Raw genomic sequence first — 15,735 nt, forward strand, 5'->3', positions numbered from 1 at the left:
CAAAATTTAAAGAGTTCAAATATATATATATATATATATATATCTTTAGTTAAAATTGACCATAAATATTATAGAGTATTGTTATTGCAGGTTGATGGAGTGATCATAAACTTACATTGACTGAGGTATTTGGGATATGAATGAGTTAGGTATGGTCTATCATAACTTACTTCAACGCGCTAGTTATAGCAAATTAATTTGTTCACCATATATCTGCGTATTAGTCACGCTCCATGTATGAGATGATACTATCCAGTTTCCTAAACCGAAGTACGTAAAGCGAGATTTGAACTCCTTAAGAACAGAGACACTACTGCACTGTGTTACGAATAACAAAGAAGTTCTAAATCAAAGATTTAGAATGCATAGTCAAAGTTATAAATGTTGGTGACATACTATAAGATTATTTATCTTATTATACATGTAGGAAAACATTACTAACAGAAGCATTTCTACAAAATAAATAATAAAAGTGAATGTAATTAAGCCATTTTAATTTAGTCAGACGACATCCAAGTATTTCTTCATGGGGATTGACCTCAATACTTCATACATCAAAATTTTAGCAACCAACTTCTCCTTGAATTACGAGTTGATAGTGTTATTCAAAAGAACAATGAAACTTCAGAGATCACATTTCCAACATCATCTCAAGCTACAAGTATTCTTCGATCATTCACTCATGACGTAGTAGTAGTGTACTGGTTCATTTTATTATTGAACTGAGATATTTTGATCAATGAGACTTAAAGATTTCAGAACTTATCATAGACAATTATCATACACATATACTTACCACTTCCGAGAAAGATTTACGCTGATTAGAACTGGTGATTTTATTCATTGCATTCTCACTTTTATTTTCCATAGAATTTGTATAAGAATTATCTGGATCAATTCCATCCCGAGGTCGAGCAATCAAAAGATGAACACATGGATGAGGAGATTCATTCAAATCTTTTGCAATAACAGATTTTAGACGATTAAGTGCATCAGTAGTAGATAATCCAGATAAATTTTGATCATCTATAGTTAATAAACGATCACCAACTTGTAAACGTCCATCCTAAAATAAACAAACGATAAATGTCAGTAAATTATTTAGATGCAGAAAAGAGGCGTGCAATAAAAATTTCTTTATTATTCCAAAATATGAAGTCATCCCAATTACTTGGAACATGGGGAAATAAACAATAAAGAATATCTTGAGAGGAAATTTATAGATGTTCACTGTGTGTAAAATCAATTAAAAATGTTAAACGATACCTAACGATTAGTATGCATTTATGTACAGTGTAATGTACAGAAAGTAGGACATGTAATGCATGTTAACTCGTTTTTTTGGTTAGTTTCAATGGTAGTGAGTTGTTTAGGATATAATACTTGGCATAACGTTTATAATAACTAACAAAATTATAGTGTAAAGGATACAAATCCTTCAAATTGTAATGAACTGAAAATTTCTCAAGATAAGATGATATGTTGACAAGTTGCAATGATTAAATATGTGATAAAACTAACTACTTGTTTCTTTCTTGTATTGATCTGTCAGTAGATAGTGAACAAATATCATGGTTATGTAGTATCTAGAACCAACCAAATTTTATCTACCAACTTCATAATAGGATTATTTCAGCCGGATAACGCGATATCTCCTTGTACCTAAATTGATATTCGATAGTTAGAGGCTATTTTAATCCGCCGCATGTTACGCAATTTGAGACAGGAACGCATAATCACTTCCAGTGAAACTGAGACTATACTCCTGGTGATTACTGATAGCCCCCCCCAATAATTAGGAAAATAAAACATGCAGAAGTCTTATTATTATTTCGCCAGAAAATAATACAGGACAAAACACATGGGTCCGAGAAGATTATCCGTTTATAGTGCTGAATTCAACTAAATATAGGAGGCTTAAAAATCCAAAATGGCGACTTTAAAGAATTTTTCTACGAGTTAGTTTGAATTGAATTCTCGGAAAATGTTACTTTAAGAGGAAATCTCCAGATTCATGTTGATTGGGACTCATATCAATCATTCCACTCATGGAAAAATTATAGGCTCGAACTCACACTATCCTACGCAATAATCACCGACGTTACCAACCAGTTATACAGGTCTTTTATTGTTTATCTTTACTGTTTTAGGTAACACTATCACGACGTTATTATGGAAATGGCATTAGTTACTAATACATTGTTATACACAATCAATCTCAATAGCTAGAGAAAGCTGTGTGGATGCATAGTAGGAAAATAATAATAATAATGTTAACAGAAAATTATTTTGTCTGTAATATTAATTTGTAAGAATTCTCATGCATTGTAAACATTCCCATATTATGTAGATTTTAGATTATCTGTTTTATTTCAGTTATGTGAAAATTCTGCATATGGTCAATTAATTGTAAATTATAAGCATGCATATATATATATATATATATATATATATATATATATATATATATATATATATATATATATATAGAGAGAGAGAGAGAGAGAGAGAGAGTTAAGAATTTATATTCATCTGAAATGGATTATACACAATTAAGTAAACATCAACATTTACACTTCATATACAGAAAACTGGTGTAGTTGATAATAGTTTATTGCCAGGAACTGACTTTAGGTAGATAAACATGATTGTATACTTTAAAAACCTGTCAGAGATCAAAACTAATACCTACAGGCTTTGTGGTGAAAGTATTTCTGTTAGACAATTAAGCTTCGATGTAATAATTTAAATACTCAACTTAGGTTGATTTGCAATATTATTTGACAGTTGTTCATTGACAAATGTGATATACTTGTCTCACTCCTGAAATGATGGTTAAACTCCACCACTCAGCTTTCGAGTAGAACACCACAAAATTCGAAATAGTATTATGCAATTAATTTAAAGATTGACAGTTTAAGAAAGTTTAACATAATTAGTTCCCTAGATAAATTTGGACAGTGTAATAAAACGACGGAGATTATCAGAACTATGTGATATATTAGCGTAATATATGTCTAACAATCTGACCACACTTATACTTGTTAAGAATATTTATATATGAGAAATTAAAAAGGTCGATGAAGTTTAGAGGAAACAAGGTTAATAGAGAAAATAACATGAAACTCACCATGCTGAATCAAAAAACAATATTACCAGGGTAAGTTAAGGAAGAGAACAAACTATTTTGAATACATAAAAACGGTTTGGATTTTCGTATGGCCAGAAATCGAGTGAATTATCCACACATGATGTTAAGATAGTCAGAGACGAAAATTAATAATCAGAATTCATGTTCATTGACTGACTAATTGGTGACTTTCTGAATTTCAGTTAATATATTTTGTGTTGAGTATTTTGTAAATAACCAAGTGTATTATTAACTGAAAACGATATATTTTACTAGTCGTTAGTTCAATTTTGTTAATATCCAAGTAGTATAAGTTGAGATTACTTATTACCAAGTTTACGGTACTATTACGTTGCATTTAATTTTTCACAAGTCATTCTGATGACAAACTTAACCAGATATTACATAATTGACCAACATCTATGGGGGTCATATATGTTTAAACTGTACAGAAATGCAAACCCATTATAGTAACGAAGAATCGATTTCACCTAAGTGAATATTACTGTTCAACTACGTAAAATGTAATGATACATGGACTGGCTCACTAACTGATTTCAGTACATTGTGACAATAGCTAAAACTTTCAATCTCTGGAGAAAACTGATAGAGTAGCAAAAACTAATCATTAATCAAATGTAGAGAATAATACCATAAATAGTAATGGAGAGATTTTAACATTTTTTGTTGTACATCATACGTAAAAATTATATTATAAATAATCTCAGTTATTGAAATTTAGATAAATCCAACATTGTGTCCAGGAATCTTGTGTAAAATTTTTCGGTGAATAATTTCTGTCAAACTGTTCGTTGGTCAGACATAATCAGTAGTGACCTACTGTTGCAGAGAACAAACCAGCTTCCAGTTAAGGAGGAAATTAGGACAAGATGATGGAGGTGGATAGGTTACACTTTACGAAAATCATCAAACCGCATTTCAAGGCAAGCCCTAATTTGGAATTCTCAAGACAAAAAGAAAAGAGAAAGACCAAAGAACATATTGCGCCGGGATTTGGAGGCAGGCATTAAGGAGCGAATAGCACTAGGCAGTAAGTGGAAAGCATAACGCAGGACAGAGTTGGCTGGTGATTCTTGGTCGGCGGCCAATGATCCATGAAGGGTAACAAGTATAAATAATAATTCATTCAAATATTGAAGAATATTCATAAAAGTTTTTCATTGTAGTCCATTAATTAATTTTTAACTATAAGTAATACAACCTAGTACTCATATACGTATTCATGTACTTAGCTGTGTAAATATTAGAAAAAGTACGAGGTTCTGCAAACCTAACCTAGAAGGAACAAAAATTGAATAAGCAACATGATTATTGATACTAGAGTGCTGCCACTATTAGTTATATCATCCATTAAAGTAAGAATTTTAATAAATTTCCCGAAGGTCAACAAGAACTAATGAGTTAAACCATTCCCATCATATAACATGATATGGTGAGCCAGATCCTAACTGATTTGAGTGCGATTGATATACAATATTGATTTCTTTTTCAAATCTTCCGTGACATATAGACACATTTTAAGGGGTAATCACTTACATTAGTTACATCAGTTGGTTATAGGTAGTTAATTATATGATACTATATATCTAGATTTATTCAGTAAATTATTAATTAATGTCAAGAACTACTTAGTTTTCTACATACAAATATGACTATTAATCAGTGTAAACTTTTTGAAAATTAGAGTATTTAGGTGTTTATTTAGACTTATTTTAAGCGTCAAATAAATCCTTACATATTCACAATTGATTGATCACTAGTTGGTGATCAATATCATGTGTGTCAAGTCCTAGTCTGTAGTCTTCATGTTCTTACAAACATCGTTTGATTCACGGCTCTCGGTACCAGGTACTAAGTCAGTTAAGTATTCAGCAGATGCAACATAATATGCGTTCGATCACAAAATATGGCATTGAATATAGTGGCTGAAATCAGTGTGTATTTATATATTAAGTGTTAAGTCATATGAATAGTGATAATTAAAGTAAACAACTATGTAATCAAGAATCACAATTAAGAGGAAAAACTAATTGAATGAGTGGACAATAATGAATAGATACAATAGAAAAAGAATTATATAATAGTTCAAACAATAGTTCATAACAATTATTTTTTTTATTGTACAGGTTTACAACCTTTTTCCTTTTCAATACAAAAGTCAGTTCAGAAACACCTCGTATTAATGCCTACTGAAAAGGGGAGTAAAAGTGGTATTTGTAGTTTATCAATAATTTTGAATGGTTTATGCTTTAACCTTTTCCTAATGTCGATTATACATTAAGTGACCAGTCGTTTCACATAGAAGAAACAATGTTTTCCTTAAGGCAACATTTCGAGTAATATGCTTAGAAAACCTTACAGAAGGCTATCTCAAGATTGCGGGGTACACCTTGTTGATGAGTGCCAAATAGCACGAAACTTGTCGACTACCACCAACCAATACCATATATCTATCTCAACATAGTACATGCGATGTCGGGCCACCTAGACTAGTGGTCGCATAGCAATTTAACAGGTAGAATTGGATTTGCACTAAGAATAACTTGACATTGGTCACTACTCAGTAATCAATCAATTATAAAAACATTTCTTAGTCCTTCATAAATACATCCTACCTCAAGAACATGATATCCATAAATTCAACTGAAAGCGATAAGTGCAGGTCGTTAAACTACATTTCATTCATAACTATTTAAGAAGCAGTGGAATTCAATTCATTTTATAAATCTTGTAGTTCTTTATTTGTTCACAATATTTTTTTCTTTAACCAAGCTAATTTTATGAAATATCACTTATAGTATTAAAGAAAGTGTTATATCAATTAGCTGAGAGATTTAAGTATGATCAATACATATACATATCCAAATGCGTGTTTATATTAAATACCCTTGAATTGGAAAATGGTAATTTCTTATTTTATCAAGATGAAATTATAGCATACAGTATTGTTTTTTAAAAGAAAAAAGAATAATCACAAATGAATAGATAATCAGTAGGATTGTAACTGTCAAAATTTTACCAAAAAAAACAACATAATCTCCTAACCAAAACTTTGCGTCTAACTGAAAATTACAAAAAGAAACAACAACAGAAAGATAGATTTTGGAAAAAATAATAATAAAACAAAACAATAAATAATTTAAAAAAAAGAAGATAAATAAATAATAAACAAGTCATAACAACACTTACTTGATAAGCAGGACCACCATCAATTACAGTTCTTACAAAGACAGCATTCCATTGTGAATCATTAGTTTTATCAATTTGTACACTTGAATGTTTTTCATTAACAGTAACAGTAGTATTAGCAGTAGCAGTAGTAGAACTACTGAGTCCACCACCAAGGGCATCATTGCTATTAACACACAAATTATTTGACAAGCGTCTTACTGATACACTTACACCTAAGGTGACAGGATTACCTGTATATCGTTTAACTGTTGATTGATGTACAGTAGAATCTGTATATTGTCGTATTTTTGTAATTTTATCGGATTCATTGACTTTTGTCAAAGGTAAATGTATATTCAATAAATAAATTGACCAGTGAGATGAATCGATTTCATGAAGTTTATATGAAGGATGTGAAGGTGGAAGGGGATGGAGTTTTTGAGAGATGTCGGATGAACAACAATTCCATTCGGGTAGCTTAAAATAGAGGATATGCAAAAATAAAAACAAATGTGTAAGTTAAGATTTACGAGAAAATAAATTACAATTTTAAAAACTATTTTACGTTGAAAAAAGTCAGTAGAAAGTTTTGATGTCTTAGAAAAAGTAGAAATATTTTTGATATTATCATCTACAAATTTTTTACCTAAAGATAAGCGTTTTACTTATCCAATGAGTTTTTTATAAATGCTAATGAACTTGGTACATCGACACACTACTAGTTCGAACGAATCAGTAGTACTTATGGTTACATCATTATAATGGTTTTTCCAATTAATAGGTAGGCTTCATATGTAACAAACATTTCATCTTGACGAAGATATAGAAAAGGAACTGGAGACATAAAGTGGTTGCGTATTGATTAGTTCAAATGAGATAAACAGAAGGATAAAACAACAAGAGGGAGACATACATTTTTTAAAAAGTACTAAGTACCTACAATTGAAAAGCGTAAGAAACAAAGGTAGTTAAGACAGATTTTGTAGGTTGACGAGATGCCTTTATTTGATCAATGTAAGGTTCAACCTAACAAGTGTCTGTTTGATCTAGTGTTTGGTAAACAATTCATTTATTATTAACCAACAGCTAGCATCAAACAATTCATTGTTATCTGCTTGATTATTTTACAAAAACAATAGTAATCATATATATGTTAAATGTATATATTTTCCGAACTCAACGAGAACAGTTCACAGCGGTAGAATGGGACAAGGAGAAATATTGTGTAGTATACTCATTTTCAACTATACATTAGAACACTTTATATGCACTGGAGGTATCACAAATAGATAGATAAACATAAACACGGCGATTTGCGGGAAGATAAATAATGAATGGATCTGCGTAACTGCAGCCAATTTTTAGACACGTTATTTTATGTTACATTTAAACTATAAAATATAAATTTCTTGTTGATTATAGGTAGGATGTCTGGATTTTAATACATAGCTAAAATCAACATCACAAGTTGATGAGATCCATAAGAATATTTCATATCGGAAATCGAGGTCAAGTCAGACATCAACTTATCAACTTCAGTATGGCTAAGTACGACTTTTTCTCACCCAAAGTATCATATGTGACCCTCTTCTCAAAACTTGTTTCAGGACAGTTATATCTTTTTAAATTTTAGGGGAGTGAAAAAGGTTAGGCCTATAGAGAGCTAAGTTAGTGACGAAAGCACTTCTAAGTTTGAGCAGAAAAAGAATATCAATATTATGCGCGATTACAGGACTAAACAATATTGACAATCAATCGCTTTGAACTTGTTCTTGTAGTACAGACAAAGAGGGTGTTAATAGTCAGTAAACTCCGGTTGATGTATAAAAAAGTTGGTCTGTAAGGGCATTAGGCTCTAACCACACAACCCTCAAAGCTGAAAACGAGAGAACTGGGAAAATAGATATTCAACATTTTATGCGGAGAAAAACACAACTATGGAGAGGGCGGAAAGGATTAATTGAATCCAATCAGATGGCATGGCTCAGCCTCGCAGGCGTGGTCATTCTTGTGTGTTGTCTTATCATTTTTATTCATATTAAATATATTTTTCCATCTCCAGCCTAAATGTGTTATCCACCATATATTGATGATGATTACGATAGGACGAGTCAGTGTAGACAATGATGTGACTTCCACGTGAGATCTTATAGATTAGGCACTCACATTATGACAAATGTACAATTTTAGGATTAGGAACAGTACTGATAACGAAATCTATGTGGAGATTATTTAAGAGTTAAACAAAGCGGGACTATTATAATTAAGAGTCATTTCGTGTAGAGATATTTTACTAGGTCACAGCAAGATGCGTAGTAATAGTCAGACATCAACTCATCAATTCTAATAAGGCTACCCAAATAACTGAATAGTTCAACAATCTTAACTGCTTTACTCTAATAACAAACTGGGCATTGAAATATACAAACCTTAAAGCGACATTGCTCAGGTAAAAAAAGAGGTCCTTGATAAATGAATTAAATTATTCAAAAGAATGTATTTTATGTAAGCTTTTCCACGAGTCATAAACCCAGTAAATATTCATTTTGAATTAGAAACATTAACAAAACCAACCATTAACTTAGAGCTGCATGATGGTGCAGAGCGCAACAGGGCTATTTTTGCGTTAATTATGTATATAGATGACTTGATATTAACCCCGAAAACTTGAAATCAGGTATAATATCTTAGTACAAGAGGCTTATTTATAAGTTCATAATTTATGTATTCAATTACAAAATAACAAACATTTATACTTTCTTATCCTAGAAGCTGACGTAACTATTTCTGTCAACAAAATCCAATCATAAAAACAAATGAAATAATCAAAACTTAGTTAGACTATAATCAACCTAATCTAAGGAAAGAAGTAATCCATTTGAAAAGTTTGATTTATCTCTTAGCGGATCAGAATGCAAGTAGTGGTAATAGTAATGGTAGTCGTAGTAATAGTGATAGTAGTTTGTAAACCATTGTTGGTTATTCTGTACACACACACACACACGAAAATTACAATTAAGGGAATTGCGAGACTTTCATTATTGTTTAGATTTGGGAATTACAATTATGGTTCAGTCTAAAATAAGTTTTAAAGGCTAGTAAACATGAGCTAAGAAAACATCAAAATTATTTTTCTTGTCTTATTTCGTTCTTCGTATTGGAGAGAGAAGGCTATGTTTGAACACTGGATAGATTTTTCAATCTTCAGATCTAGCAGTTTGGACTAAAGAGTCAAAATTCACTGGTTTACATTTCCGATTTCAGTAAGTTTGCGGATAGAGAATGACGATCATTAAATGTCACCTATGACATCTGTATCGCTTTTAATATTAGTTAAATTCCATAAATCACGGCTATTCTTTTGAAATTACAAATCCATCTTGAAGCTAATGATTACCATAATTACTGCAAATATTACTATATAGATTGGTCAGTCAGTCAGTAACAACGTGGAACTTCGTACGTACGTACATCAGTTCGAGTTGCCACACCACATTAGCACAGAAATGCAGTTGTCGATTCAATCCCGTAGTGTTAAAGGTAGTAAGAGTACAAGCAGTAATCGGAAAGATTAGGGTTTGAAGATGTTATCCAAGGAGTATAAACCAGTGAAATAAACTTCGAAAGAGGAAAAAAGGGACATGAAGAATTCAGAAGATTAGAATTTGGGAGAACACAAAGAGTGTATGCACCTGCGCCATTGCAAACGATTTTGAGCCATGTCATTCAGGGTCTCTAACCATCGGTTGCTATCATCTCGCAGTCCCCAACCAGGTGGTCTACACCTACTAACATGGCTCACTCAGACGTTAAAAGCTCCTACATGTAATTTAGAGCATGGTTTTAGGAGACCAGGAATAGCGTTCCGCGTACTCGAATCGTTTGCCCTAGCGCTGCGAGGTAATAAAGGGACGTGAGAAGGGTTAGTCGAGTAGATAAGAGAGTTATTAGGAGGTGTAGGAAGGATTTGAATGTGACCAACTTGGTCTCGTGTGCTGTTACGGGTATGAGGGCTGATATCACTTCCGGGCTGCCCACACTGTGGAAGGGTATTTCTTGAGGAACCTGAAAAGGAAGTTGGATTATTGCTGGTCTTAACGACCTGGGAGCGTAACCGAAGGGTGTACAATCAATATATAGATGAGTGTATTTTCTACTAGAATCGTCGTCGTCGTATTTGTGTTCTTACTTTCGCGTCGTGGAAATAGCAGAGGTCCCTCGTTCCGAGTATAATTGATAAGCGTTTCCGACATAACAATCAACGACGACCAGATACAAAAGGTAGCATTAAAAGAGCCAAGACAATAAGCATTCAAACGACAAATTATAACATAAGTATCACTCTACTTATTATTATTTTATTTAAACATATAAACCTTGGTATAAGGAGGGACCAAATATATATGTATCACACTTCGTCATTCGATTTGTGTGAGGGCTGGAATACTGCACGGGCGTCAAACCGAAGCAGGATCACTCTACTACTATTATTAAGATAAATTTCCAAGTCAACGAAGTAGTTCAATAAATCATCGATGAAAAAAAAGCTAAACTTCATTAGGGATAGTCAATAAGAAAAAATTGATAATGGGATATTTTGCAGAACAAAACACTAACTATCAAGTAATAGATAAAAAATATAATATGTACTATTGAATGCAGAGCCTAGTGCATGAGAGTGAAAGTATTAAAAAAACTGTTATGTTTTAATAAACAAACACATACACAAAAATGAAAATCGATTAGAATAAACAGTAAATGGTAATAGAAAATACATGATTAGAAAAAATAAAAATATTGAAATGAACAATTGTCTCAGAACATAATATCTAGTCTTCTTAGACCAGTAGATTTGTTGTATTGTTAATACCCTATATTCATATTTACAAGATTGAAATAAAAATTCTAGCAGAATAGCATGGATTCATTTTTTTTCGTAGGTTCTCGTCAGCCGCTTACAACCTGTGATATTTAAAATTATAATTACATATTGGGTTTAAATTACTTACATGAAAGAGTTTGGTCGGAAGTTATATTGTTATATTAAAGACATATTCGTATAGTATAGCAATACTACAGCTAGAATCTTTGTTCTTGCTCTTTTCAAAATCATAAAGGGAACTATGTGTATAAAAGATTGAAATAAACAGTTTATTACATTTTAATGTTTCTTTTGCAATTTACTTCTTTAATCAGAATCGTAGTTTGTAGGTTAGACGCAGGATAACAGGGAATGATAGTAAATCAGTTGATGAGATTGTGAATCTGCATCGACTGGTTAAGCCACGTATTACTCAACCACCGAATACTACGGAGCGCCATGTTGACTAGTGTTGGAGATGGACGGAAGAAAGTTAGGGGTGGTCAAACCAAAACCTGGCATCAATCCCTAAAGTCACTAACTTCTGGTCTGAGCCATGTTGTTAAGTCCAGACTACTTAATTTAAAAGTTGTTATTGTGGTTATCCTTACCAGCTAGAGGCTATCAATAATTAACCAATAAAAAACAGTGTAACTTGAGGTATTTCTAGGAGACTTATGGGAAAAAGGTCAAAATCAGTAACTTACAATCAATAGTAATGAATAACAGAGAGAAATGTATGGATGCAACTTTTATCCCCCCCTACATTCTGTTTTTATGAACTTGTTTTATTAAGCGTTTTACTTTCAACTTTTGACCTTTCACAGTATGAACAATGGTACTATTCCGTTAGAATTTTAAGTAGTTGATTAGTCTTTCACGTAAGTATTATACAATTGTAACAGATCTGATGTAGTTTAACGAATATTTTAGCAAAAAAATTTAAGACTATCATCTAGAAATCAGGTTGATTTGGTACAATATTATTCACTAATGGAAAAAATACAATTATCAATGCTAACCTTATCAGGTATTTTTATATCATGACTAGATGGTTGTTCCACAATCACTCTTTCATTATGTTGTTGTGTTATTGGTTGTGATGTTGATGGCGATGAGGATATTGAAGATAATATTGATTTTGTTGGTTGTTCATTTGCAGTATTTATACAACAACTTGATGCTATTGTACAGATAACAGATGGTTGCATAGTTTTCAAATCAGGTAGACATGTTTGATCAAGATTATGGTCATTATTATTATTATTATTATTGATATCTGCATTATGGGAATTATTTCTTGATCGTTTGACAACTAAAGTAACAAAAGTATTTACAGGTTTACTTCGTAATAATGCAACAGTTTGTGCTTGACCAATTTCATTCACATCAATATTATCAACCTACATATATATATGCATAAAAAATAGATAATAGAAAACAATTTTCTCTATTGACTTCCGAAATTTACACACAGAAAATAATACAAACATTAGAAAATTGCATTTGCATACAGACAGTAGAACTATTATTTTCTAGAATATTATATTGTTTTTAAGTAGAGTTGAGTAGTAGTTAAGACTGGAATTCAAACAGCATATTTTATTTTATTTCAGATGCACGTGAATTCCAGTGTTGATGTTCACAGTGAAACTCGAACCCAGTACCTTTTGTCCCAAACGCTTGAAATTTTATCCAACGAGCTATTGAGTTCAAATAGCCACTCACTTGTGTAACAAGGATGAATCTTAATTTAATTTGTAGGGATTTTTTTAAAATCTTCCCCTTGATGTTAAGGACCGGAGTTGATCAGTCTTTTCCTGTATATGTGCATTTTGAGTGGGCTGTCTTGATACTGCCTTTTACTTACGAATGAATTGAAATTCATCCCTGTTGCACAAGTCAGCAGTCATATAGACTCCGTAGCTAAGTGAATAACCATACAATTTATTAGGTCAGTCTTTTTAATAGCATTAAATAACTGCTGACTAGTACTAAAAGACATTTAACTCATTTACATACCATTTTATTTAGTGTTTCTAGTAAGTCAGTGTATAGAAACCTGACAAATTTGTTTTAAAGTTTCTTATCGAGGTCAGAGAGAGCTGAAATAGGTTTCTCGGCATAAATTAATTCGGATAAGTCTGTGGAGAACTGCTAGCTTTTAAAATATTTCTTGTTGAAAATCTTTAAATATATTCACCGCTATTCTTCTACCATAGATAGAATACTTCGCTAGGCTGACTAAACAAATTTTCAATGAAACCTGCTTCGTTTTGAACTTGTGTAACCTAAAGTTATGAAGTTAGAGATTCTTGATAACGGCTTGATTTATGTTGTATCGCTAGAACTTCTATTTTATTATTGTAATTCTGTGGCAACATTATGTATGGTGAGAGCTAACAAGGTCTGTTTCACCAAGATAGGTTGGAACTTTCAAAAGCTAAGAAATCTTTCTTGATTAAACACTATCAAAATTTTTGATTTAAGGTTAATTAGAATAAAATTAGATAGGTTTTTTTTCTTTTAGTGGGAGAAAGAACATCTATTTACCTTCATTAGAAGATCACCAGGTTTTAATTGGCCATCGATTAGAGCTGCTCCACCTGGTAGTATATTTTTCACACAGATAACTTTTTGACCCGATGATGTCAATGAATCACGACTAGTTAAACTAAATCCCAATCCATTGGAACCTGAAAAAACAATCAATAAAAAGAAACAAGAAACAGTTAAAACTAGGTACAGAAAACTGATATTTCCGAAAGACATTAACGTTAGATAATAATACTGATGGTTATTTAGTTAAAACCACCGGAGGGCTTGGAACGAACATGTTTTGGACCAAGCTGTCACATCATATTAGCACAACAAAATCAAACTAACGAAATGATTAGTGCAGGTCAATCAGTCATACGCAAAGTAAAACCTGACACACGTGCATCGGTTCAAGTTCCCACACTACATTAGCACAGAAAGGTAAGATTATTAAAAAACATACCAAAATAGTAGAATTAATAGTAGTTGAATCAGTAGTACAAAAGATTATATATAGAGATGAGAAAAACTATAAGAAAATTTCGAGACTCAAGATTCAAGAGAAGACAGAAAGTGAATGTATCTACGTTGCTGTGAATGTTTATGAGCCATTATTAAACATCTCTAACCATAGGTTACGATAATCACGCGGATTCCAACCAGAAAGTCAGGGTCTATCTGCGTAACATATGTCAAAATTACTTCGTTAGATGAGGATTCAATCGACTCGCTATCGTCATCTAGTACTGTATGTCGAACTTTAACAATAACAATGAGAATAATTGATATAACTGAGTATGTAAACTTTAAGCAGTTTTTTTTATAGATCAAAAGTGTAAGTAATTAGTATAAGCTCTTTTGATAACAATGAAAGCAAAAAAGGTGCATGAAAGATAAGTAATAGTAAAGCTATTCAGATATCTCAAGAAAATTGGATTGAAATAAAGAGATGGCAGTTATTTAGAATATTTCAAAGAAAGAAGGATAAGTGGAGTCCAGTATCAATTCAGACAATTGAAACGATGAGTCTTTCTGGGTCTTTTTAAGTTCAGCTAGTCACATGAGACCTTCTACCTGGATCACTGCAGCATATTAGTCTGACAGCAGAAATACCATTAGTTCACTAAATTTTAGAAGATTCGAAGCAAGACAGAGTAGTAAGTTCCGATGAATTAAGCATAGATGTTTTTAAAGACTGACCCACAACTAAGTAGTTTAACAGTAAATATTATCTGCCTTTAAACTCTGAGAATAGACATCATCGCTGACAGATCAAGTTCACAAAAAATAATAGTAAATTAATGTCATAATGAAAAAAGGATTTTTATTTGACTAACACAATGTTAACAATGTCATTCAGATATGATCAAAAATAGATTGTCCGACTGCGTATTTCATTTTTTTTTTTTCGTACCCTATTAAAGATGAAGTTTTAAAAGAAATATTATGGAAAGTGGTCATCGGTGTACAAGATCCTGATTTACAATTTAGAGTATGTTAATGAAGTCATATGAGCTGAAAATGGTCGGTTTCATGTCGATTAATTTTCGAAGACTTACAATAGGCACCTTTGTAATGATGATATTACTAATACTAATAGTACTATGGGAATTAAATAACAATTGTGTTCACCCACAGATTTGTCGCTTTTTGTATCTTTTCTGTGAATTTGATAAAATTCTGTAAACTGAACTGAATAAAGTATTAGTAAATGTACTTATTAATGCTGTATGAATATTTCTCATCAATATTTTGAACGAAATTCAGGAAAAAAAGAGTATTTACACACACAAGTGTACACAATAGTTAAGCACTGTGTAACAGAGTTGCATTTATCGTTTATCTCCACTCAAGAATTAGAGTTCCAATTGTCCTTCGTATATACCTTTCTATTTAACCATATACTTAAATATTTAGACTTTTTTTAACTATCGTTGATAGTACTATTATTATTATTATTATTATTATTATTATTATCGTAACTTTATTTGCTATTCATCTTATTAGTTCCATC

The 15,735-nt window shown here is 31.7% G+C and overlaps 1 protein-coding gene across 1 annotated transcript in view; it reads right to left on the reverse strand.

The window, feature by feature from the left end:
- MS3_00002143 (uncharacterized protein) overlaps positions 1 to 15,735 on the reverse strand; it is a 70,707-nt gene that overhangs the window by 35,848 nt on the left and 19,124 nt on the right. Inside the window, exons 11-14 of the mRNA XM_051209716.1 lie at positions 13,737 to 13,879; positions 12,206 to 12,586; positions 6,341 to 6,799; positions 797 to 1,066 (exon numbers count right to left, since the gene is read on the reverse strand). Coding sequence (XP_051075176.1) covers positions 797 to 1,066; positions 6,341 to 6,799; positions 12,206 to 12,586; positions 13,737 to 13,879 — 1,253 coding nt within the window. The remainder of the gene's footprint in view (positions 1 to 796; positions 1,067 to 6,340; positions 6,800 to 12,205; positions 12,587 to 13,736; positions 13,880 to 15,735) is intronic.

The sequence above is a fragment of the Schistosoma haematobium genome, chromosome 1 (genome assembly GCF_000699445.3).
Source record: "Schistosoma haematobium chromosome 1, whole genome shotgun sequence".
Classification (NCBI taxonomy): Eukaryota; Metazoa; Platyhelminthes; class Trematoda; order Strigeidida; family Schistosomatidae; genus Schistosoma; species Schistosoma haematobium.